Source organism: Myotis nattereri, assembly GCF_964212035.1.
Source record: "Myotis nattereri genome assembly, chromosome: 1".
In the NCBI taxonomy this organism is placed as follows: domain Eukaryota; kingdom Metazoa; phylum Chordata; class Mammalia; order Chiroptera; family Vespertilionidae; genus Myotis; species Myotis nattereri.
In genome coordinates this window covers 89,479,033-89,506,038 of record NC_138075.1, presented here as the reverse complement: position 1 = coordinate 89,506,038, position 27,006 = coordinate 89,479,033, and the positions used below count along the sequence as shown (strand labels likewise).

Sequence of the window (27,006 nt, the reverse complement as noted above, 5' to 3'; positions counted from 1 at the left end):
GAGAGCTTTCTGTTCTCAGAATCTTTCAATGCTCTTATTTATCAAATACTTTCATGGAGAGTTCTTTAGTCTAGGTGTGCAGCAGTGCTGAATCCAGTAAATAGTTAAGGAGATGAAACATCCCCTCCTCTGTTTTTCCTGATTGATTGTCTTTCTGTCCATAATATACATCCTACTTATATCCATGTATATTGTTTTATGTAAACAAGGTCATTTTTTCATGTAATAGTTATTTTCTTATGCTAACATATTTTTCTGAGGCACACTGTTGTAAATGCATCAATTTTAAGTGTTTAGTGTAATGAATTTTGACATATATATTCATATATATATATATATATATTCCTGTGACAGCATCACCGAGAACTTCCCATCACCCCTAGAAAGTTTTCTTGTGCCCCTTTCCTCAGGCAACTACTATTCTGATTTTTCAAAAATGTTTTTATTGATTTTTTGTTTTGAGAGAGAGAGAGAAACATCCATTGGCTGCCTCCTACACACATCCCCTACTGGGGAAATCTGCCCTGACCAGGAATGGAACCAGTGATCTCTTCCTGCATGGGACGACCGTCAACGGAGACACACCAGCCAGGGACTACTATTCTGATTTTTACCATAGATTGGTTTTGCCTGTTCTTAAATATTAAATCATATGGTATGTAGGAATAAGGAAAAAACTAAAATAAAGTGCTGCAGACATGATTATTTCCAGCTAAAATCAAGGCCCAGTGTGGTATCAACTGGCTAGCAAAGGGATAAAACAGAGAGGCAACTACTAAACGTAATCACTTAGTTAAACTAAGTCAAACTTAATTAAATGAAGAGAAGCCCTCAAAGCAAGTGATGGAATTAACAGTGTTCACAGAAGTTTGAACAGATTTGGAAAAGGCATGTTCTGCTATTGGTGGAGGTGAGGTCAGGAGCAGCGAAATACCAGAAGCACCTGCTTCCTAAGCAAGGGAAACAGATGGCCCAGTAAGACAAACATAGGCTTCACTCCTCACTAAGTTCCCTAACTCTAGTTAAGAATGAATGAATGAATGAATGAATGAATATATGGCCAGTGTGACTCAGTTAGTTGAGCATCCAAGAGGTTGCTGGTTCAATTTCGGTTGGGGGTTTCAGGCTCAACCTCCAGTGGGGGACATGAGGGAGGCAGCTGGTCTACGTTTCTCTCTCATCGATGTTTCTCTTCCTCTTTCTCTAAAATCAATAAAGATATATTTTAAAAAAGCAATGGATTGTGAAAAGATATAATTTATTTAATTAAAAAATCAATTTGTTGACATACAAACCAACTGGAACAAACAGAGCAGGAGAGAAGCAATGGTCTAAACAAGCATCAACTTAAGAGCTCTGATGCCAGCCAGGAGGGCCCCAATACAAAGTTAGCATGGGGGCAAAAGTCAGTGTGCCTTCCGGTGAAGGCAAAGCCACTTGGTTGGCACTTCGTAGGAGTACCTTTCCACCAGGTCTTCATCATACGGTATGTGCCACGAGTCTCCCGTTGTTTGCACCACCGTGTCATAGCTGGGAATATGCTGTTGAATTAAAAAGGGAACCAAACGTTAAGAACAACATTAAAGGGATACCTAGCTATTTCCCTTTCCTTTTAAAAAAATATTTTTTTATTGATTTAACAGAGGAAGGAAGAGGGAGATAGAAACATCAACGATGAGAATTATTGATTGGCTGCCTCCTGCATGCCCCACACTGGGGATCGAGACCCCAGCGAGGGCGTGTGCCCTGACCAGGAATCGAACCATGACCTCCTGGTTCATAGGTCTGATTCTCAACCACTGAGCCTCGCTGGCTGGGCTATTTCCCTTTCTTCTCTGACTACTTCTAAATTTGCTTCAGGGACATATTCCTTGTCTTAACAATGGATTTTCAAAGAGCAGCTAGCTCTGTAAAAATGAACCCAGGTATTAGGAGTTTCTTTTTTGGGGTGCTTCATTTTTAAGGTTAAGGACCCTCTACACCAGTGCTGGCGAACCTATGATACGAGGTGACAGAGGTGACATGCGAACTCATTTTTTTGGTTGATTTTTCTTTGTTAAAGGGCATTTAAATATATAAAATAAATATCAAAAATATAAATCTTTGTTTTACTATGGTTGCAAATATCAAAAAATTTCTATATGTGACACGGCACCAGAGTTAAGTTTGGGTTTTTCAAAATGCTGACACGCGGAGCTCAAAGGTTCGCCATCACTGCTCTATACACACACACACACACACACACACACACACACACACACAATACAGTATTCCCTTTGTTGCCTTTACCAGTTTTATGTGTGACAGAGAAAAAGTCAAATATACAAAAAAAGAGAAATAGTATCACGAACTCCCATGTACCCATCACCCAATTTCAACCATTATCAACCCAAGGCTAATTTTATTTCATCCATACTCCACCCACTTCCTTTCCTCTGCCTCTATCCTCACCCAAGATTACTTTGAAGCAAACTGCAGATATATAATTTCTTCTGTAATTCAATATGTATCTCTAAAAGATAGACTTATTTTGTAAATATAAGATTAAAGCCATTTTTACACTTAAGAATTAATAATTCCTTAACAATATCAAATTTCTGTTTAGATTTCCAATTATTACGTGTATACCTATGTTTTACAGTTTGTTTGATCAGGGATTGAAATAAGGCTATTACATTGTGACTGGCTGAATTGCCTCTCAACTCTCTTTTAATCTACAGCTTCCCTTTCCATCTCCATTATTTTGGTAATTTTTTGTTGTTGAGGAAATTAGGTCAGCTGTTCTATTATTTCCCACAGTCTTGATTATGCTGATTGCATCTCTGTGGTATCACTTGATACTCTATTTCCTATAAATTTGTTTAGTATATTTTTTGACCATTAAAGCACATTTACCACTGGCTATTGTATTTTTCTGTAATAACTCGCCTTTGGATTTTCTCCCTTTGTTTTCACACAAGAGACATTCTTGTGTTTACAGGCATCTAAACTAGAATCAAAAGAGAATTCAATTGAAACCAACCTGTAGGAGTGGATTAACCAGGAAAATGGAGTTACTTAGCAAAAGTAGAAGTATGAAGAACCATAGGGATAAACAACTTTGAGTTATTACAAATAAATAAGAAAATAAAAACCATGTATGAATATTTGTATTTGATAACATAATTAGAGCCTAATTGATGATATCCCAGGTGTTTTCAATATGTCAATTAATGTGGGGTTGGCCTATAAGAACTTTTGCTCTAGCAGACTTTCTGTTTCCAGGAACTGGCTAATTCCAAATATCAAACTAAACTGAGAAAAATAAAGCACTTAGGATTGCAACATTCTTTGCTTATGTCACATTCTTACTATGTACTTGACTCTGTTGACATTATGTAAAGAACAGATGACATACCTGAAAAGTTATTTTTGATCCTGGAAACCTATTAATAATTGCCAGCTGATGTCCCTGCTGCCACTTAAAGAACAGGCGCTGGGTCTTGGCATCAGGTAGACAGGCCTTATGGTCCCGCAGCAGATCTTTTGTGATAAACTTGCAGTGATTCCCTGAATGCAGTGTAGCATACAGAAGGAACGGATCATCCTCTGAGCTGAGTCAGACGAAAGAGGAGACACAATCAAGCACACCACTGAGGAGGCACAGGATAGCATTCTTCACCATGTTTTTTATTTCTTTTTTCTTTTTAAAAAATTATTATTATTTTTATTATCTAAAGTTTTACATAAGTCTCCTTTTTCCCCAATTGACCCCCCGCCCCCACCAGCCATTCCCACCCCAGGCAAGTCCCCACAGCCCCAGTGTCTGTGTCCATTGGTTACGCTAATATGCATGCATACAAGTCCTTTGGTTGCTCTCTAACCACGCCCCCTCCCCTGCCATTTGTCTCTGGATCTATTCTTGTTCATCGAATTTTGTTGATCATTATATCCCACATATGAGTGAGATCATGTGATATTTATCTTTCTCTGACTGGCTTATTTTTCTTAGCATAATGCTCTCCAGTTCCATCCATGCTGTTTGGTTTTCATTTCTTACTAGAGGCCTGGTGCACAAAAATTTGTGCACTGGCCGGGGGGGGGGGGGGGAGGTATCCCTCAGCCCCATTTGTGCCCTCTCACAGTCTGGGACCTTTTGGGAGATAATGACCTGCTGGCTTAGGCCTGCTCCCGGGTGGCAGAGGGCAGGCCCCTGGTCGGGCTCAGAGCAGGGCCGATTGGGGAGTTGGGGCGCTACCCCCTGTCATGCACAGAGCAGGGCAGATTGGGAGGTTGCAATGCCACCCCCAGTCACGCTCAGGGTAGGGCTGATTGGGGGGTTGGGGTGCCGCCCCCTGTCACACTCAAGGCAGGGTCGATGGGGAGGTTGCGGCACCACCCCCATCACATACAGAGCCGGCTGATCAGGGGGTTGGGGCGCTGCCCCCTATCACGCAAAGAGCAGGGCCGATCAGGGGGTTGGGGAGCTCCCCCCTGTCACACACAGAGCAAGGCCGATCAGGGGGTTGGGGAGCTCCCCCCTATCATGCACAGAGTAGGGTCGATAGGGGAGTTGGGGCAGCACACCCTGTCACACACAGAGCAGGGCGGATCAGGGGATTGGGGCACTCCCCCTGTCACACTCAGGGCAGGACCGATGGGGAGGTTGTGGCTCCACCCCGTCACACACAGAGCAGGGCCCATGGGGAGGTTGTGGCTCCACACCGTCACACACAGAGCAGGGCCCATGGGGGGGGGGGGGGGTTGGGGCGCCGCACCCTGTCACACACAGAGCAGGGCCGATCAGGGGGTTGGGGTGCCTTCCCCTGTCAGGAACAGAGCAGGGCGGATAGGGAGGTTGTGGCCCCGCCCATTGTCACACACAGAGCCACAGGGCGATCAGGGGGTTTGGGCGCTGCCCCCTGTCACACTGCTCCAGGGGCCAGGAGGCCTCGCTGCTCCTCTGATCCTGGTGCTGGAGGCCTCGCGGCTCCGCTTGACACAGGGGCAGTGAGCCCTTGCTGCTCCGCTGATCCCAGTGCTGGGAGGCACATTACCCTTTTACTATATAGGATAGAGGCCTAGTGCACGGGTGGGGGCCGGCTGGTTTGCCCTGAAGGGTGTCCTGGATCAGGGTGGGGGTCCCGCTTGGGTGCCTGGCCAGCCTGGATGAGGGTATGATGGCTGTTTGCAGCTGGTCACACCCCCTTCAGGGTGGGGGTCCTCACTGGGGTGCCTGGCCAGTTTGGGTGAGGGGCTGAGGGCTGTTTTCAGGCTGGCGGGTGACTGAAGCTCCCAACCGCTCCTTTTTTTCTTTTTCTTTTTTTATTCTGGGATTTAATTACCTTCTATGGCTGTCACTGGAACTGAGAGCCAGCTTTAGCTCTTAGGCTCCGCTCCAGCTCTGAGACCTCGGCTGCTGAAAGGTATTTGGTTTGTTTGGGTTCTATAATTGAAACACTGTTGCAACTCCAGCTCAGCCAGCTGGCTGAAAGCATGGGGTTTGTTTAGCTTCTATAATTGCAACATTGTTTCTTAGACTGCAAGCTCAGAGGCCGGCAGTAGCAGATGGGGAACCTTGGCTTCCTCCTTCACTGGAGCAAGCAAGCCTCCTGTTCGCCTCAGCTGCCTGGCTGCTGGCCGCCATCTTGGTTGGCAGTTAATTTGCATATCACCCTGATTAGCCAATGGGAAGCATGTCGGAGGTACAGTTAATTACCATGTTTGCCTATTATTAGATAGGACTGTACTTTCCTCAGAGGTCCTCTGCATTCGTAACCAACATAATCTCAGTGATACTTAGGAATGATCTTAGCTGATAGGCAACACTATCTAGAACACAGCTGAGAAGTAAGGGGAAAGAAATGCTGCTTGGGACTCTTAATCGCTCAACTGGACTCTCCCACTAGCAGCAGCTTGCCAAGGTTCACAGATTGGCCTCTCCTGGGCACCTCCTAGCCCAACACAAGTAGCAGTCACCTGTAGATCACTCTGTAGCTCGTACCAGGTGGCCCCCGGCAGGGAACAGGCAGTGGCTGACTCTGCACTTCTCAGGAGGCACCAGAGCCAGTGCATCCGGTGGACAGCTTCAGACCATATCAGATTATAACTCGTACCAAATCCACAAGCGACACACTCAAGGGCAGACTCAGTGAGCACCAAAGACCCACTAAAGCAAGTCCTACTCCACAGGGATGTTTCCTAAACAGCAGCTTTTACACTGTAGTCACAGCTGATCTTCACAGCCAACGGGCCTGGAGGTCAATTCCTCCTGGTGATGGCAACTGCAATCAAGGCTCAACTACAACAAGACTGTGCCCACAGACCACACTGGGGCACACCCTGTGAGTGGGGAAACTGAGCAGCTGGGCCCTAAAGGACACCTACTACACAAAGCCACTCTACCAATTCCAGAAGACACAGTAGCTCTACCTAATACATAGAAACAAACACAGGGAAACAGCCAAAATGCAGAGACAAAGAAACATGTCACAGATGAAATAACAGAAGAAATCTCCAGAAAAAGAACTAAATGAAATGGAAGCAAGCAAACTACTAGATACAGAGTTCAAAACAATGGTCATAAGGATGCTCAAGGAACTTAATGAGAGCTTCAAGGATATTAGTGAGACTGTCAAGGAACTTGGTGAGAATTTCAAGGATCTTAGAACATCAAAAGACCAGTCAGAAATGACGGCTACAATAGCTGAAATGAAGAATAATTTACAGAGAATCAACAGTAGACACACAAAGAATCAAATCAGCGATTTGGAAATATGAGGAAGCAAAAAAAACACCTAATCAGAAGAGCAAAAAGAATCCAAAAATATGAAGATAGTGTAAGGAGCCTCTGGGACAACTTCAAGCACACCAATATTCACATTATGGGGGTGTTGGAAGGTGAAGAGAGATAGCAAGATATTGAAAACCTATTGGAAGAAATAATGACAGAAAACTTCCCCTACCTGGTGAAAGAAATAGACATACAAGTCCAGGAAATACAGAGTCCCAAACAAGATGAACCCAAAGAGGTCCACACCAAGACACATAATTAAAATGGCAAAGGTTAAAGACAAAGAGAGAATCTTAAGAGCAGAAAAAAAAAAAAAAAAAAAAGGCAGTCAGTTACCTATAAGGGTGTGCTCATACGACTATCAGGTGATTTCTCAACAGAAACTTTGCAGGTCAGAAGGAAGTGGCATGAAATATTTAAGTCAGGGGTCCTCAAACTTTTTAAACAGGAGGCCAGTTCACTGTCCCTCAGACCGTTGGAGGGCCGGACTATAGTTTAAAAAAAAAAAACTATGAACAAATTCCTATGCACACAGCGACGGCAAAAACACCCGGCGGGCCGGATAAATGTTTTCGGCGGGCCGTAGTTTAAGGACCCCTCATTAAGTGATGAAAAGCAAGGACCTACAATTAAGATTACTCTACCCAGCAAAGCTATCATTTAGAATTGAAGGTCAGATAAAGAGCTTCCCAGATAAGAAAAAGCTAAAGGAGTTCATCACCACCAAACCAGTATTACAAGAAATGTTAAAGTGTCTTCCTTAAGAAAAAGAAGAAAAAAGACATACAATATGAACAATAAAATGGCAATAAATACGTATCTATCAACAATTGAATCTAAAAACCAAAATAAATGAACAAATAACCTAATGAACAAAATAAATTGGTGAATAACATAGAATCATGGGCATGGAAACATGAAACAGATTGAGAATCAGAGGGAAGGGGGGGTGGGAAGAGAGTAACTAAAGAACTTATATGCATTACCCATGAACATAGACAATAGTGTGGTGAAGGCCTGAGGCGGCATGGGATTGAGTGGAGGAGGGCAATGGGGGGAAATTTAAGAGGAGGCAGGGACATCTGTAATACTCTCAATAATAAAGATATTTAAAAAAAGAAAAAAGATCAGGCAGCACATTTAAAAAATATTTCTAATAAAAGTTATAAAAATAAGAACAGAATAAATGGTTTGAGGAATACTGACATATCTTGAAGTTATCACATTCAACCTAATGAAACCTAGACTTGGGCTGCGGCACACACATTATCCATGCAAAGTTGGAAATAAACTTTGTCAGCATATAGTATGAAAAATTAAATGCATGTTAAAGTTCATTTATGCTGCTGAGGATCTGTCTCCTGATTAGCTTCATTCTCCTCACTTTATGGATACTGTTCATATTGTTGTTGACCATGTTTTCCATACTCCTTTGGCTTCCTAAGAAGCTGTAGCCCATAATAACATTCCTTTGATATTTAGAATAATATCCAGGCCCTTTGCTTGTTTATCAGAGCCCATGAGTTCCTTTGTAATGTGGTCTCTGCCTTCTCTCTGACCTCAGAACTTACCACTTTCTCTCTTGCTGCTACAGCCCATCTATACTGGCCTGCTTGCCTTCCTCATGCCAAACTCATTCCTGCTTTTTGAACACTTGATGTTCCCTCTACCTGGTATGTTCTTCCCACCACCCCTTCCCTTTTCTCAAATGACTCACTGATTTCCTTCAGACCTGCCCCCTCCCAAAGGCCTTTCCTGACTATTGCACCCACTCCCTGCTGACCTATCCCTAACTAATTCCTTGCTATCTACTTATTCTGCTTTAGTCTTCACAGCATTGAGCCTGGAATTATATAACTTGTTTACCTGTTTACTATAAGTCATACAGCATCAGAGACTTGTTGGTCTTGTTCTCTTCTCCAAGAACACAGAAAGTGCTCATGTTTGTACAGTATTTGTTAAATGATCTATTTAGGACCTGATAGCATTCTGTGTAATAATCTCACTTCTGACTATATCTTTCTTCCATTCTTCCTTCATCCTGATTCCTTAATCTAATCTAGTTAAATTTACTCTGCTGTAGAAACTATTTTTGTAAGCTGCCTCAAATCTTTTTTTTTTTTTAATGAGACTGAGTATACATACGTATACACTTAAAAAAAATGGCAAAATAGATAATTAACAAACAGATGACAGGAGCCTGGTGTAATTCAATTATTACCTTCAATACTTACATGTTGTCAGCAAAGAAACAGCTGGCTTGCTTTTGCACCTTTTCCATCTCATCCTTTCTCCACCGGGCACGCTGTACTGTCATATGCTTCCGGCCCAGGACCAACACTCGAAGATTTTGCTTGGCTAGTTGAGAGACCACATTCAAGAGCTAAAAAACACAAAACCAGACCCCAAGAGGGTCAAGGGAAGAAGAATCTTAAGTAAGTGGAGTGATTCTTCCAGCTGATGATCTCAATAGTGAAACACTTCTTTGTAAGGGATAAGAAAAACAATGTCCATCTTTTTAAATCTGAGGAAAATGCTTCTTTTCTACAAATTAATGTCTAACACCTGTCCAATGATCAGTTTCCATTGGAGCCAGGCTGTTGTTGTTTTTTTTAAATAAGCATAAACTAGATTTTTTAAAAACTGTGTTCCCTAGAGTCCACTGGGATAGAGACAGGGAGGCTAAGGAAGATGGGGTTTTGTTCCTATATACTCCAAACCCTGTATCAACCAAAACAGCTCAGCTTTTGCAAATTTATATAATAGCATTCTACCTAAGTTTTCATTCAAATAAAGGGTTCTTCTTACTTTAAAAGTTTGTAAGTAGCTAGACTAGATAGTGCTGCAACCTTTTGCAGTGAGGATTCAAGATCTGGAGAAGGGGCTGCGCACAGATATACTAGACAAGAAATATAAATTTAGAAGGCATAGGGGAAGCCAGGCAGAGCTCTTACTCTCTAGTGGAGTGACTCCCTGAATGTCGGGACCCATAGCTTTTTATTTATTAGACTAGAATACACATTTGCCCTTTAGCAAAGCAAACAGTCATTTCAATGGTAAGGTTTGGTAAACAACAAAGGATTATCAGGTTAGGGCAGTGGTCGGCAAAATGCAGCTCGTGAGCCACAGCGGCTCTTTGGCCCCTTGAGTGTGACTCTTCCACAAAATATCACGTGCGAGCGCACATGTACAGTGCAATTGAAACTTCGTGGCCAATGCGCAGAAAGCCACACTCAAGGGGCCAAAGAGCCGCATGTGGCTCGTGAGCCACAGTTTGCTGACCAATGGGTTAGGGGATTGCCTTCAGTCATTTAGCCAGCAGGAGGTAATATTATGCTGATTCTCAGCCCTTGCTGAATATCAAAGTCCATCAGCCTTCTGATGGACTTCTCGCATTTATATGTTAACTACTTGTTGGTCTTTGACTCCAGCAAGATAGTGACTTTTCCGCCAACCTTAAAATGTCATGCTTCTGCTGAGACTGCTACCTTTCATTGGAATTATTTTTCTCCCAAAGGAATGTAAATGTCATCTTCCATCTTCTAGCCCACTTTCCAGTCAATGAATTTACCCCCATTCTTTTCATTCCCCACATGTCTTGTGTGCATATGAACTCCTCTTAAAAGTCTAGACTTGGATTTTTAGTAAATCTAGTACTTTGGTGAGCTTGCCTATAGTCAGTCCTTCATAAGGAAAAGTCTGAAAATTACTTTCTTTTTAAAAAAAATATATTTTAGGCGCGGCGGTTTGCCGCATCACGGAAGATGGCGGCTGCAGCGTTGAACGCCGGGGTGGGCTCCTCTACCACGGGGCCTTCGGCGGCCTCGAGCGCGGTCCTGCAGGCTGCGGCCGGCATGTACGAGCAGCTCAAGGGCGAGTGGAACCGTAAAAGCCCCAACCTCAGCAAGTGTGGGGAAGAGCTGGGCCGTCTCAAGCTGGTTCTGCTGGAGCTCAACTTCCTGCCAACCACAGGGACCAAACTGACCAAACAGCAGCTCATTATGGCCCGTGATAAACTGGAGATTGGCGCCCAGTGGAGTATCCTACGCAAGGATATCCCCTCCTTCGAGCGCTACATGGCCCAGCTCAAATGTTACTACTTCCATTACAAAACCGGGTGGTTGAGTTCCACACGGAGTTGGAGCGGCTGCCTGTCAAGGACATCTAGACCAATGTATACATCAAGCATCTTGTGTCCCTTGAGCAGTACCTAATGGAGGGCAGCTACAACAAGGTGTTCCTGGCCAAAGGCAACATCCCTGCCGAGAGTTATACCTTCTTCACCGATATCCTGCTTGACACTATCAGAGATGAGATTGCTGGATGCATCGAGAAGGCCTACGAGAAAATCCTCTTTACTGAGGCCACCCGGATCCTCTTCTTCAACACACCCAAAAAGATGACAGACTATGCCAAAAAGCAAGGGTGGGTCCTGGGCCTCAACAACTACTACAGCTTTGCCAGCCAGCCCCAGAAACCAGATGATACCACCATCCCCTCCACGGAGCTGGCCAAACAGGTCATCGAGTATGCCCGGCAGCTGGAAATGATCGTCTGAGCCCAGCAGGCACTGAGTGGGACAGAGCTTACATTATTGAAAGCAGTTGCAGTGCAGGGTTTCCTCTAATAAAAGTGAATGGACATTCAAAAAAAAAAAAAAAAAATATATATATATATATATATATATATATATATATATATATATATTTTATTGATTTTTTACAGAGAGGAAGGGAGAGGGATAGAGAGTTAGAAACATCAATGAGAGAGAAACATCCATCAGCTGCCTCCTGCACACCCCCTATTGGGTATGTGCCCAAAACCAAAGTACATGCCCTTGACTGGAATCGAACCTGGGACCCTCAGTCTGCAGGCCAACGCTCTATCCACGAGCCAAACCGGTCAGGGCTGAAAATTACTTTCATGTAAAACCTATTAAACTAAGTTACTATATTAAATAAAATAAAAGCTACTGAAAAATTATAATTTATGTTATATAATAGTGTGTTAGAAACATAAAAGTTCTTTAATTTATAAGAGTTGCTGGGCCTTCGAAAATCACAAATTCAGTCATTGAAGAAATCCTTAATTTATTGGGTCTTGTTTAGAAAAGGCACTGATTTTAGTCTAGCTTCCATTTACTCATAATTTCTTCCCATGTAGATTTTCAAGATATTACTTAAAATTCTTTAATCAATAACATTTCTTTCATTTGTTGCCAAATATTGCTTTAGTACCTGTTATGTCTAATATACATTTAGACTGTCTGACAATCAAATAGTGAATTAGCAAGGGCTGAATTTTTAAATTACTGTTTAGTGCTTTGATTTATATTGTGTGTTTTTTGTCCATTCTACTTTTCTTATTATTTTAGGAAACATAATTGGTTTTACTATTATTAATTCTAGAATCACTGATAGTAAATTACTAATTCTAGATTTAAGAGACAGAATAGATACAACTTGCCCATTGAATGTGAGTTAATAAACAAGCAGAGAAGTGTACCAAGACCAGTGTGAGGACTCTAAACCCAAAGCTTTACAACCAGTAAAATATAATTATTTTCTTCCAAGCTAGGAATAATGGCTTCTGTGTTCATTCAACAGTTATTTTCTTGGCCTCTCTATGTATAAGGCACATGGTAGGTATCATAGCCTACACAATTTTAAAAGACATGGTCCCTGCCTTAAGTGACAAAGTACGTAATAATTTTCTTACCCAACAACCAAGCCTAGGAAAATATATATGCTGACTCCACATATATGGAAAGTTTACTAAACATTTTCTGATTAACTGAAGAATATGTACATATCTATTTTTATCCAGCATAAAAGTAGCTCAATTTGAAAACTTGAAAAATATAGACTAGAAGGAAGACGAAAGAGAACACTTGTATCTCACTACCCAAAGAGTATTAACGTGTACAGGGTGGGGCAAAAGTACATTTACAGTTGTGAGTACATGAAGCACAGGATTTACTTGTGTACTATTATTTATTAATTATTGTATTAGTTTCCATACAAATTCGTGTAAACCTACATTTGTCCATTCCTGTATATATATATATATATATATATATATATATATATATGGATATATATATACATCAAGTGTATATATTACTATATTTATGTTAGGGCATTAAATATACTCTCATAGTGACAGAAAACAAAATTATATATAGATATATATTTTTAAATCCTCACCTGAGGATATGTTTTTATTGATTTTTTAGGGAGAGAGAGAAAGAGAGAAAGAAAAAGAGAGATAAGTTGCCTCTCATACATGCCCCAACCAGATTGAGCCAGCAACCTAGGTATGTGCCCCCAGATTGGGAATCGAACATGTAATCTTTTGGTGTGTGAGATGATGCTGCAACCAACTGAGCCACATGGCCAAGGCCATTCTTCATAATATAAACTAAGAGGTATAACAAAGAAAGTAGCTACTGGCAAGTAATAATCACTTAATTCTAGGTAATAAGTATTAATTCAAAGTTAATTCACTAGAATCCTAGGTTTTAAGGGGTATGGGTTGGAGAGAGAAAATATGAACACAAACTGTCTTCAATTTCTATTTGAAAACAGCTTTATCAAGATACAATTCATCTTTCCTATATAATAAAAGGCTAATATGCAAATTGTCCCCACGGGAAGGAGTTCAACCAACCGGGAGTTAGTTAGACCTGTGTTGACCACCAGGGGACGGTGCAGAACATGGCGGGCGTCGGCGATGCAGCGCTGGCAGCAGAGGCGCTGCCGGCCCCAATGAGAGCAGGACCGTGGCGGATGGTGGAGCAGGTGAGTGGGTGGTGCCAGGCCAAGACAGGTGCGAAGGGAGGCCCCAGCCGGTGGCGGCTGCAGGCAGTTGGGGGAAGAGGGGTCCCAGCCAGGAGCCAGCAGCTGGCAGCCGCTAGGGACCCTACTGATACACAAATTTTGTGCACTGGGCCTCCAGTATATAATAAAATTCACCCATTTAAAGTATATAGTTCAATTATTTTTAGTATATTCACAGATAAGTGTGTTCACCACCAGTCAATTTTAGAACATTTAATCACCTCAAAAGGAAAGCTTGTACCTTTTAGCTGTCATTCTGCACCTCCCACTTCCCTATCCCAAGCAACCACGAATCTTTGTCTTTTATAGACTTTACTATTTTAGACTTTCATGTGAATGGAATAATACTGTATTTACTAGTCTTTTTATTCTATGCATTTAATATAACTTTATAAGCTATTATTCTATTAAAAGTTAGGCTAGTAATCAAAAGCAAACATCTATACTAAGAAAAGTGTAGTTCATGAATTCAAACACCTCAAGACATCGAGGGTGCATGTCCTTCAGAATGTACTTATAACATTCCTTTCTTAAAGCTATGTTGAGATTACAGATAACTTTCAATGATCCCAGATATAAAATGGCAACTGGCTTCATTAAGAGAAATGACAATTTTTTTTCAAAGTTTCTATATGAATTCCCACAAAGTTATTGTAAAGGCACACAAAAATATTCAAACAAACACAATTTTTGATACTGATTGTTTAAGTTTTCATGCAACTGAGAAGACATGGCTTAAAGAAAAACACAATTGGGTCTTCACATTTATACTGAGGTGTAGAAAAAATAGCCTTGAGTTTACTAATAGTAAGTTAAAGATAGAGGCTCCAGAAAGAGCAGTAAAGACAGCTTGAACTACTTTGGGGCACCATCTTGTGGCTGAGAAATATCTGCCAGAAAAGCTCTTTGAAAATGATGCAAACAAAGGAGAATAAAGGAAAGACACAGGAAGGAAGGATGAGTGTACAGATTAAAGGCACTGGACTAAAACTCTGTGACAGTCTAGCTATGAGCCTACTTCCTCTGGGGTAAATTCCAAGGCTTGATCAGGTGGGCTAGATCAGAGTGATATTACTCAGAATAGTAAAGAAAAAGAAAATTCACCTTAATTATATGTTAGATCAAAAATAAAACTAGGAGAAATGTTCACTTCTGGGAAAATGGAGTCGATGTATTTTTCTCTATTTTCCCCACTAATTACAACTAAGAAGCTCAGACATTATATATAAAACAAACACAAGGCTTTGAAAGGTAGAGTGGAAAAGGAAGATTGGCTAGGTACCTCAGGACATGAGGAATGACATGGTGGTGAGTTCCTTGGATTTTCTTTTTGTCTTATATATCCTAGACTTGAAGTTGAAGAAGCCAGCAACCTGAAAACGCCAATGAAAGCAGACAAAAAAAAAAAAAAGACCAACAAAGGCATGTTCTCTCTAGCCAATGAACTAGGAAAGAGACAGTCTAGCAAGATATAACATGTAATACCTAAAGCAACCATTAAATATGCAATGCAAAGAGATACACTAAAAACCACTATGCTAAAAACAAAACAAAACAGTATAGATAGATAAAAATGGAATTCTTAAAAAAAGTTCAAATAGCCCACAGGAAGGTAGGAAAAATAAAACAGAAAAATTAAAAACAGAGATGTCAGAAAACAATAAATAAAATGGCAGGCATAAGCCTTAGCATATCAAAATTAGCATGAAATATAAAGGGTTTAAATACATTAATTAAAAGACAGAGGCTGGCAGAGTGGATTGAAAAACATGACCCAGCAGTATGCTATCTAAAAAAACTTGCTTCTAATATAACAGTATAGGCTAGTGGAAAGTAAAAAGATGGGAAAAAATATACAATGTAAACACAAAGGAAAGCTGGAGTAACTATATTAATATAAAATAAAGTAGACTTCAGAGCAAAGAAAATTACCGTAGACACAGAGGGACAATATATGACAAAAGGGTTACTCCACCAAGGAGACATAAGATCCTAAACAGAGATGCAAAATAGGTGAAGTAAAAGCTGATAAAAAAATAAAGGAGAAATAGACAAATCCACTATTATAGTTGGAGACTTTAACACTCATCTGTCAACAATCGAGAAAACTAGACAGATAATCAGCAAGTAAATAGAAGTATTCAATACCATGTCCATCTTCAAGGATTGGAAGACTCAATATAGCATATAGGTGTCAATTCTCCCCAAATTGATAGATGGGTCTAATGCATTACTATTAAAATCCCAGCAAAATTTTGAGTGGATAAAAAAGCTGTGGTACATTTATACCATGGATACTATTCAGCAGTGAAAAAGAAGAATTTCTTACCCTTTGAGACAGCATGGAGGGACCTGGAGAGTATCATGCTAAGTGAAATAAGTCAGTTAGAGAAAGATAAGCATCACATGATCTCACTCATATGTGGAATCTATTGAACAAAATAAACTGATGAACAAAATAGATCCAGAGACATGGAAGCATGGGACAGAGTGCAGAATCTTAGAGGGAAGGCAGGGAGAGTGGATAGGAGGCAGGTAATCAGCCAAAGACCTTGTATGCATATATGCATAATCCATGGACATAGACAATAGGATGCTGAAGGCCTGGGCGGAGGGGGGGGGGCGCAGGGGGGGGGGGACAACAGGGGTGGGCTGGAGGGGATCAAGGGGGGGAATAGGGGACATATGTAATACTTTCAACAATGAAGATTAAAAAAAAAGATTAAATAAATAAAGTATGTGATATTGCTTGAAGATAGTCATGTATAGATTAACAGAACATAACATATGACCCAGAAATAGACCTACACAATTATGCCAAGAAAAAATAGCCTTTTCAACAAATGGTGCTAGAGTAATTGGACATGCATAAGTAAAATATGAGCCTCTATCTAAATCTCATACCTTATAGAAAAAAAAATCAAAATGGATCAATGACTTAAATGTAAACCATAAACTATAAAGTTTTAGAAAAAACCTAGGAGGAAAAAAATCATCATGACGTAGAGCTAGGCAGACACCTAAGACTTGACACCGAAAACATAGTCCATAAAAGAAAAATTAATAAACTGGATTTCATCAAAATTAAAAATGTTTGCTCTGTGAAAGGTCCTGTTAAAAGGATGAAAAGACAAGTTACAGACTGGCAGAAAATATTAGCAAACCACACATCTAACAAAAAACTACTATCTAGAACATATAAAAAAAAGTTTTAAAAAAGTTAGTTTTTTAAAAAAGCAAATAATCCAAATAGGACATGAGCAAAGAACTTTCACTGAAGAAGATATATAGATAAGTACATGAAAATGTCTAACATTATTAGCCATCAAAGAAATGCAAATTATAACCCAAAGAGGTATCACTACACACCTATCAGAATGGCTAAAATAAAAAATAGTAGTAACACCAAATGATGGTGAGGATATGGAGAAACTGAATCACTCATATATTGCTGGTGGAAATTTAAAGTAGTATAGCCACTCTGGAAAACAGTTTGGCAGTTTCTTATAAAACTAAGCATGTAACTACCACATAACTGAATTATTGTACTTCTGGGCATTTATCCCAGAAAAATGAAGACTCATGTTCACATAAAAACTTGTACACAATATTTACCTACTTAGGTTTATTTGTAACTAGAGCCCAGTGCAAGAATTCGTGCATGGGTAGAGTCCCTTGGCCTGACAAGCAAATGGGGTCAATCGGGGCCATCTCGCCCATGGGGAAGGACCATGGGATGTTGGCTGGCCGGCAGCGGGGAGGGACCACAGGAAGTTGGCCAACTGTGGAAGGTTGGCTGTGGGAGCGCACTGACCACCAGGGAGCAGCTCCTGCTTTGAGCGTCTGCCCCCTGGTTTTCAGTGCACATCATAGCAACCGGTCATTTGGTCGACCGGTCGTAACAGCCGCTTAGGCTTTTATATATATACTAGGAACCCAGCGCGCAATTTGAAATCGCGTGGCGCCGCCCACCCTCGAGTCGCCGGTCCAGCTCTGCCTCCCTCCCCGGGCCCTGCAGCAGCTGCCGGTCTGGCCCTGCCTCGCTCCCCAGGCCACACAGTAGCCACGGCTGCTGCCGGTCTGGCCCTGCCTCCCTCTCTGGCCCTTGAAGCAGCCGCGGCGCTGCTGATCAGGCCCTCCCCCAGCACAGGCATGCAGAGGCCCCTGCCGCCCCACCCCCAATGCTGTGTGCACAACCTCCTCCTGTCCGGTAGATCCATTATGGCATCCCGGTTAAATAGCATATTTCTCTATTATATATAGACTAGGGGCCTGGTGCATGAAATTCGTGCACTGGGGGGCGGGAGGGTGTCCCTCAGCCCAGCCTGCCCCCTCTCACATACTGGGAGCCCTCAGGGGATGTCTTAGTGACGCCTTAGGCCCGCTCCCTGCTCCCCTTGGGGATAGGGCCTAAGCCACAGTCAGTCCTCCCTTTGTGGGAGGTGAGCGGGCTGATCAGGGGAAGGCACCAGCCCCATCACCCCACTGCTGCAGCCACTGCCAGTCACCGCAGCCAGCAAGGTTTTTTCATCAACACGGACACCAGTACCTTCACCATGAAAAAATGACAACTTTCTTTAGGCATTTTCAAGATGTGTCTTTCATATAATAATGATTTCTTTCTTTTTTTTTTATCCTCACCTGAGGGTATGTTTCCATTGATTTTTAGAGAATGTGGAAGAGAAAGGGAAAGACAGAGAGAAACATCAAAGTGAGAAGAACACTTTGATTGGTTGCCTCCTGCATGAGCCCTGACCTGGGCCCTGGCCAGGGAGGAGCCTGCAACCTAGTTACATGCCCTTGGTCAGAAATGAACTCAGACCCTGCCATCGGCAGGCCAAGGCATTATCCACTGAGCCAAACCGGATAGGGCAGGATATGACATTTCTTAGCCCTCCAGCAGTGGACCTTCGTTTTTTTCGCCAGGAGTGAGGTGAAAAACCCTAGATCATCTTATTGGATTCTTATTACTCAAGTTACTAGGAATATTACCAGTGGCATACAGGGAGTTTAACCAATGAGCGGTCAGAAAAGGTGTTTCCTCTGTAGTTCACACCAATCGCGGGCTTGGCACCCCCTCCCCCAGGCCTGACGCCTCTGGGCCAGGCTTCAGGCCTGGGCAGGGGACCCCCAACTCCCCTTGATCACCGGCTCCGCCCTCGCCCAGGCCTGATGCCTTGGCCAGAGACGTCAACCCCCATCACCCTCCGCTTGCCAGATTGGCCCCTTGCCCAGGCCTGACGCCTCCGCCAGAGTTGTCAGGCCTGGGCAGGGGACCCCCATCTCTTTCTGATCGCCGGCTCTGGCCTCGCCCAGGCCTGACGCCTCAACCCCCATCACCCTTCGATCACCAGATTGGCCCCTTGCCCAGGCCTGATGCCTCGGCCAGAGGCGTCAGGCCTGGGCAGGGGACCCCCATCTCTTTCCGATCGCTGGCTCCACCCTCGCCCAGGCCTAACGCCTCGGCCAGAGGCGTCGATCCCCATCACCGTCTGATCACAGGATCGGCCCCTTGCCCAGGCCTGACGCCTCTGCCAGAGGCATTAGGCCTCGGCAGGGGACCCCCAGACCCCTCCAATTGCCGGCTCTGCCCCCCGCCTAGGCCTGACGCCTCTGACCCAGGCTTCAGGCCTGGGCAGGGACCCCTATATCCCCCCATCACTGGCTCCTCCCCCCACCCAGGCCTGATGCCTCTGGCCCAGGCATCAGGCCTGGGCAGGGGACCCCCATCTCCCCCGATCACCGGCTCCGCCCTCGCCCAGGCCTGACACCTCGGCAAGAGGCGTCCACCCCCATCACCCTCCAATCGCAGGATCAGCCCCTTGCCCAGGCCTCACGCCTCCGCCAGTGGTGTGAGGCCTGGGCAGGGGACCCCCATCTCCCCCTGATCACCGGCTTCTGGGGCTTCTGGGGCCGGCCTGCGGCCCAGGATGGGCAGCTCGCGCTGGCGGCTGCGCTGCCCTGCCCTGCCTGCAGTATGCAAACTAGCCGTCATCTTGTTGGCGGTTAATTTGCATATCGTGATGAATAGCCAATGGGAGGCATAGCGAATGTACGGTCAATTACCATGTTTGTCTATTATTAGATAGAATAGATAGTCAAAGACCAGAAACAATCCAGATTGTTAAACTTTGTATATCTAAACCATGGAATACTCATCCTATCTAATAAAAGAGAAACATGGTAATCAGCATACATCTGCTACACTTCCCATTGGCTAATCAGCGAGATATGCAAATTAACTGCCAGCCAAGATGGTGGCCGGCAGCCAGGCAGCTGGAAGCTAACATGAGGCTTGCTTGCTTCAGTGACGGAGGAAACCAATGTTCCCCGCCTGCCTTACCGGCCTCTGAGCCTGCAGTTTGAAACATTGTTACAAATATAGGAGCTAAACAAAACCCCAGAAACCTGCTTTCAGCCCGCCGGGATCTCAGAGCTGGAGTTGATACAGTGTTTCGATTATAGAACCCAAACAAACCAGATACCTGCTTTCAGCAGCAGAGGCCTCAGAGCTGGAGCCAGAGCTAAACCTGGCCCAGAATAAAAAGAAAAAGAAAAAAAGGAGCAGATGGGAGCTTCAGTCACCCGCCAGCCTGAAAACAGCCCTCAGCCCCTCACCCAGACTGGCCAGGCACCCCAGTGGGGAACCCCACCCTGAAGGGTGTGTGACCAGCTGCAAACAGCCATCATCCCCTCACCCAGGCTGGCCAGGCACCCCAGTGGGGACCCCCACCCTGAAGGGTGTGTGACCAGCTGCAAACAGCCATCATCCCCTCATCCAGGCTGGCCAGGCACCCTAGTGGGGAACCCCACCCTGATCCAGGACACCCTTCAGGGCAAACCAGCCAGCCCCCACCCACGCACCAGGGCTCTATCCTATATAGTAAAAGGGTAATATGCCTCCCAGCACCGGGATCAGTGGAGCTGAGAGGCCTCCCAGCACCGGGATCAGTGTGACAGGGGGTAGCGCCCAAACCCCCTGATCGCCCTGCGGCTCTGAATGTGACAGGGGGCGGGGCCACAACCTCCCTATCCGCCCTGCTCTGTTCCTGACAGGGGAAGGTGCCCCAACCCCCTGATCAGCCCTGCTCTGTGCCTGATACGGGGGAGCTCCCCAACCCCCTGATCGCCCTGCGGCTCTGTGTGTGACAGGGTGTGGTGCCCCAACCCCCTGATCGGCCCTGCTCTGTGTGTGACAGGGTGCGGCACCCCAACCCTCCTCCCCCACGGGCCCTGCTCTGTGTGTGACAGGGGGCAGCACCCCAACCCCCTGATTGGCCCTGCTCTCTGTGTGACAGGTTGTGGCGCCACAACCTCCCCATCGACCCTGCCTTGAGTGTGACAGGGGGTGGTGCCCCAACCCCCCAATCGGCCCTACCCTGAGTGTGACTGAGAGTGGCATCGCAACATCCGATCTGCCCTGCTCTGTGCATGACAGGGGAAGGCGCCCCAACTCCCCAATCAGCCCTGCTCTGAGCCAGACCAGGGGCTGCACCTAGGGATTGGGCCTGCCCTCTGCCACCCGGGAGCAGGCCCAAGCCAGCAGGTCGTTATCTCCCGTGGGGTCCCAGACTGCGAGAGGGCACAGGCCGGGCTGAGGGACCCCCCCACCCAAGTGCACAAATTTTTGTGCACCGGGCCTCTAGTCCTATATAATAAAGCCTAATATGCAAATTGTCCCCTCAGGTGATTGTTCAACCAGGAGAGTGTGTGTTCAACTGCTCGCTATGACATGCGCCGACCACCAGGGGGCGGTGCAGAACATGGCAGGCGTCGGTGACGCGGCACTGTCAGTGGAGGTGCTGCCCGCCCTGAGGGGCCCTGACGAGAGTGGGACCATGGTGGGATGGTGGAGCAGGTGAGTGGACGGCACCAGGCAAACATGGGTGTGAGCGAGGGCCCAATCACCCTGCAGATAGCGACCAGCAGTGGAGGCGGGTGTGGCCACTGCCCAGCTCCCAGGTGCTGAGGGAGCTAGGTGAGGGGCCTGGCCCCAACCAATCGCCCTGCAGGTGGAATGGTGGAGTAGGATGGGGCAGCGCCAGGCCATGGTGGGGTGCCAGATGGGGCTGTGGGGCTGCAAGGCTGGGGACGCGAGCTGGGGTTGCAAAGCTGGGGATGCGAGCTGGGGCCCGATCCCTGCAGGCCACCCCAAGGAACTCCACCCATGCATGAATTCATGCACCGGGCCTCTAGTCTATCCTATATAATAAACGGGTAATATGCAAATTGACCCTAATGGCAGAATGACCAGAATGACTGCTCGACCAGTCACTATGAGGCACACTGACCACCTCTCGGTCCCTTTCCCCAGCTGGCAGGCTCCCATCATGCGACTGCAAACGGGGAACCAGGGGTGGGTGGCGGGGGACATGGGTGACACCAGGCCAAGGCCCCTGCTCCACCTGTTGCCCCCACACAGAGGGTGACCCGTGGCGGGGGTGGGGCCGGCAAGCAGGCGGGAATGTCTGACCTCTCAGTGCCTCCCCTGGCCAGCAGGCTCTGATTGCCCAATGGCAAACAGGGATCCAGGGGTGTCTGGCAGCGGGCAACTGGGGAAGATGGCCCTGATCATAGCCCAGGCCTAGGGACTATACCTGTGTGCACATTTTGTGTGCTGGGCCTCTAGTATATATACTGTATATAAAAACCAAGCGACTGGAACAACCAGTCACTATGATGCGTACAGCGGCTGGGCAACTGGCCTGATGGGGGCGGGGCTGGGTGGCCAACCTCCCATGGCCCCTCTCCCTGACCGGCTGGCTCCGATCGGGGTGGGCTGGCTGGACCCCACCCGTGCACTAATTCGTGCACCGGGCCTCTAGTAAAAATATATTAAACAAAATAAAAGTAGTTAAAGTGATAAATTTTATGTAATGTATATTTTAACATAATAGAACTTTTTATTGTAGAAATTTAAAAAATAAACAAAAGGCAGAATAGCCCAATGTGCCCATCACCCAGCTTTAGTAAGAACAATCAGCTCATGGGCAATCCAATTTATCTGTATCACCTCCCACTTCTGCCTCTTAGATTATTTGGACATAAGGCTCTAAAAAAAGAAGCATAATACCATTATCACATGTAAAAAATTAACAATAATTCCTTAACATAAAATATACAGTGTTTATATTTCTGAGTCATAACTTTTTCTAGTATTTTCTTTTTTTAATCAGGATATAAAAAGCTCCATACACTGCAATTTCTTGATTGCAGTTAAAGAAATGTGGCTGTCTTAAGGAATTTCACATATTTAGATTTTTGCCAACAGTAACTCTATGGTATCAGGTAAAATATTCCCCAGTCCTCTCTATTTCTTTTAAAGTGGTAGTTGGATCTAGAGACTTTATGAGATTCAAGGGTTGTTGTTGTTTTTTTGGTTGGTGTTTGTGCATTTAAAATGTGGCCCTCATCAAAAATTAATGAGAACTGCCCTGGCCAGTGTGACTCAGTTGGTTAGAGTGTCATCCCAAGCCAAAGGATCTTGGGTTTAATTCCTTGTCATGGTGAGTACAGATGTTTATCTATCTATCATCTATCTATCTATCTATCTATCTATCTATCTATCTATCATCTCTGTCTGTCTGTCTGTCTCTCTCCTCCTTTTCCTCTCTCTCTCTCTCCTCCTTCTCTTTCTAGAATCAATAAAAACACATCCTAAGGTGAGGATTAAAAAGAAGATTAAAAAAAATTAACGAGACTTGTATGCATGCATATAAGCATAAGCGATGGATGTGGACAACAGGGAGTGAGGGTGAGGGCAGGATTGGGGATGAGAGGACATTGGGGGGATAAGGACACATTTCTAATATCTTAATCAATAAAGGGAAAATAAATAAAATTTAAAAAAATTAACGAGAACCTTCTCTGTCAGTCACTATGCTGGGGGTACCAATGATACAGATGTAAAGACACATCTATCCCTAACCTCCAGTATTTAGCAATCAAATGATAGTAATATAATGTATTGTTAAGAAGGAGCACAAAGGATGGGCACTTAAAACAGACTGGGGCTGGGGAGTGTGGTTAGAAAAGTCTCCACAGAGGAAGAGATAGCTGAGCTGAGTATTCAGATGAATTATCCAGATAAGGAATGGGAGTTTCCAAGGACAAGGAGCAGCATGTTGTAGGTGGGGGCTCTTTATTAATATGCTGAATACAGGAACTGCAAGCGGTCAAATGTAGGTGTAAGAGGATGGCATGCATGAGCAATGCCAGAAATAAAGCTGGAAATGAATGCAGGGGGTCAGATCACAGGCGTCCTTATAAGCTGTAATGAGTCTTTTACCACCTGGAAGCAATGGGGGAAAACAAAGTATTTAAAAGAGGAACATGACATGACTAACAATTTAGAGATCAAAACTGTGGATTGCAATAGGGAGATCAAGTAGGGGCTTCTGCAGTAATTCAGGTAAGAGATGATGAGAAATGAGACATCAGCAGTAAAAATGGAGAGAAGAGAGCCCTCTGAGTAAAGCAGAGCTGAACAGACTTAGTCATTGAACGGATATGGGAAATAAGGAAAGGCATACACCAAGGAAGACTTAGAGAGCTGTACAGATGATGGTAGCAAGACAAGGTCTCTGAGAGGGAAGCTGGTGATGTCTCCAGATGGGAGATGTTCAGAGGGCAGCCAGTTATGTGACTCTACAATTTAGGAGAGAACTTTGATTCTTGCGCTCCTCTGGTTCGCTGTTGGGTGTCTGTATAATATTCTTTATTTCAGTCAGTGTATGCTTAATTTCTAGTTGGTTCTTTATCACAACATCGAGGGTCTCATTAGATTTCTTGTAGATCTCATCAAGTATATCGGCAGTTTCCAGACAATTATTGAAAGACCTTAAAAGTGTGGTTTTGAGCTCTATATCCTCCCTTTCTGTCATGTTTCTTTGTCTCCGCATTTTTTATGCTTTCTTGGTGCACACCCTTGTGGTCTTTGTGCTCAGTCTTGTTGTAGTTAAGCCTTGATTGCTGTAGATAATACTGGGGGGCAGGGGGGTTTGACCTCCAGGCCAACTGGCTATGAGAATCAGCTGTGTCTGCAGTGGGAGAACTTCTGTGCTGGATCTCTAGGGCGGTGCTAATCTAGCCTTTGCCTGAGGCTATCCGACAAATGCCTCTGTGCAGGGCTTGGGCAGGGCGGGTCCCAGGGGATCAACCGAGCGGGCGGAGCGAGCAGTTATGGCTGCTCTCAGTCCCGTCCCCAGGGGCTCTGCCTCTCAGAGTCCCAGCAACCGCTGAAAACCTCGGAGAGAAAGCTGCCTTCAAGTTCCAGCCGAAGCCAGACAGTTCCGTTTGAGTCTGGGTCCCTAGAGACTCGCCCGGATCTGGAGCTCAGAGTCTGAGACTCCCTCCCGATTGAAACAGACAACCGCGCCCTCAGCTGCTAGCCCGCTCCGCATGCATTCCGCACCTTAGTATTTTACTTCAGCACTGCGCCTCCTCTTGAGTCTCAGTATGCTTTTCTTTTTCCTCCTAGTTGTAGAGCTTCCACTCAGCCAGCCTTCCTGTGGTTCTGGATGATGTCTGTTCCGTCTTTTAGTTGTATTTTTGAAGTGGTTGTTCGAGGCAGCAAACTCTGGCGTTAACCTATGCCGCCATCTTGGTTTCTCCGATATCTCCTATTTTCTTTGCACAACAGAAGCTGAGTCATTGCCAGGATGGTGAAGGAGGGATGAGCAGAAGACTTCAGGGCAGTGGTGCAGGTCAAATATAGCTGGTGTGACAATGGGTGTGGGAGCCAAATGCAGATAGTGTAAAAGCCCAGGCGAGGGTGGAGGCTAGGAGTGACTAGTAGCAGTAGTTGGCAAAATTAGGAGATTTACAGTACTCAGTGCCCTGGCTGCAGAGTGAGAGGGTCAGTGTGGATAATGATTGCCCCTTGTTCCTTGTTAACATCTGGTCAAAGGCACTTTCAGGTGGAACCATACTTGAAATATCAGTCTTCTAATATTATTCTCCCTATCTACTATTAGAGACACCATTTCAAATTTATGTATCAGCATAGGATCTGTGGTTTTGGGTTATGGCCTGAGTCAGGAATTCCAAATTGCTATTTTATTTATTTGTTCAGATGTCTTTATTTATAAAATGTGAATAAGGTACTCTTTCACCATCCTTAACATTATTATTATTTATCCATAAGTCATCATCAACAAAAACGTAAAATGTCAATACTCACATACCATTTCTATATGAAATGACCTTTGGAGAAAGGATCTCAAAACCACCTGATTTCAGGGGAGACTCTCTCTAGCAGTCTCCTTCTTTTAATGGCTTTAGGAAAGAAACTAGGGCAGTGATGGTGAACCGATGACACGCGTGTCAGAGGTGACACGCGAACTCATTTTTTTTGGTTGATTTTTCTTTGTTAAATGGCATTTAAATATATAAAATAAATATCAAAAATATAAGTCTTTGTTTTATTATGCTTGCAAATATCAAAAAATTTCTATATGTGACATGGCACCAGAGTTAAGTTAGGGTTTTTCAAAATGCTGACACGCCGAGCTCAAAAGGTTCGCCATCACTGAACTAGGGGCTTATTTGATAAGGTGGTCCCAGGAGGCTGCATGTTATTTATAAACTTAAAATTCCATGAAAAACAAAAGAGAAACTCTTAAAATCAGCACAAATAGCCTAGATACTGTTCCAGTATAAAAGAATTTAATAATTAAATTAACTTATTTGGATGCAGTTTAATTTCCACTTTCAAAAGCTGATTAAAAAATTTCCCCCCGGGTTCTAGATTCAGTCCATGTACAGCAACAATTTCTAATACCAGTTACACACCTGTTTGGGGAAACTAAAACCAGGAAATACCTATTGGCTTTTTATAGTACTGCTTCACTGAAGAAAACCTCATAAGTTGGGGCTTGAACTGGGATGCAGGGTGGGGGGGTTTCTATTTGAGTCTGGCTGAATTTCAGGATATGAAGGATTAAGTCAAAGGCAGACAGAAAGCAAGAAAAGTAAACAAAGATGCTATGGATCCTTTTCTTTCACGTGCATTAAATAATTTTGAAAATTATTTCCCACAAACTAAGTGAACATAAAACCACTTCAGGACACACACAATGACTGATTAACTGTATGGAGGCAGTGTTCTCGGACTGAGAAGACCACAAACACAATGTTTATAACTGATGCACTGTGTTCTCCACAGCAGAAAAAAAACAAGGTAAGTCATAACTTACGCTAGAACAATGGAGTTTTCTTCTTGTTTCTATGTTCCTACTGTCTGCAGGTAGCCTAATATCAAGTTCCGTTTCCTTCCTTGTCCTTGTTCCTCTCATTTCCCTCTTAAGCTAAGTTTTGCGAAGAGAATCCCTGTCCCAGAGATAGTCCTTAAGTGACTGCTATATTCAACATTTTCTGTGTACTTCTAAAAATGCC

General features: G+C 44.3%; 1 protein-coding gene and 1 pseudogene across 2 annotated transcripts in view; one reads left to right on the top strand and one right to left on the bottom strand.

Moving 5' to 3' along the window:
• Window positions 1–460: 460 nt before the first annotated feature.
• The window catches only part of PRORP (protein only RNase P catalytic subunit), a 160,285-nt gene continuing 133,739 nt past the window's right edge, over window positions 461–27,006 (bottom strand). The window contains exons 6-8 of the mRNA XM_081090103.1: window positions 9,007–9,155; window positions 3,398–3,593; window positions 461–1,541 (exon numbers count right to left, since the gene is read on the bottom strand). Of these exons, the coding sequence (XP_080946229.1) occupies window positions 1,407–1,541; window positions 3,398–3,593; window positions 9,007–9,155 (480 nt within the window). The 3' untranslated portion in view covers window positions 461–1,406. The remainder of the gene's footprint in view (window positions 1,542–3,397; window positions 3,594–9,006; window positions 9,156–27,006) is intronic.
• LOC308518477 (26S proteasome non-ATPase regulatory subunit 8-like) lies at window positions 10,519–11,436 on the top strand (annotated as a pseudogene). Its single transcript has one exon. The product of its transcript is annotated as a 26S proteasome non-ATPase regulatory subunit 8-like (transcript).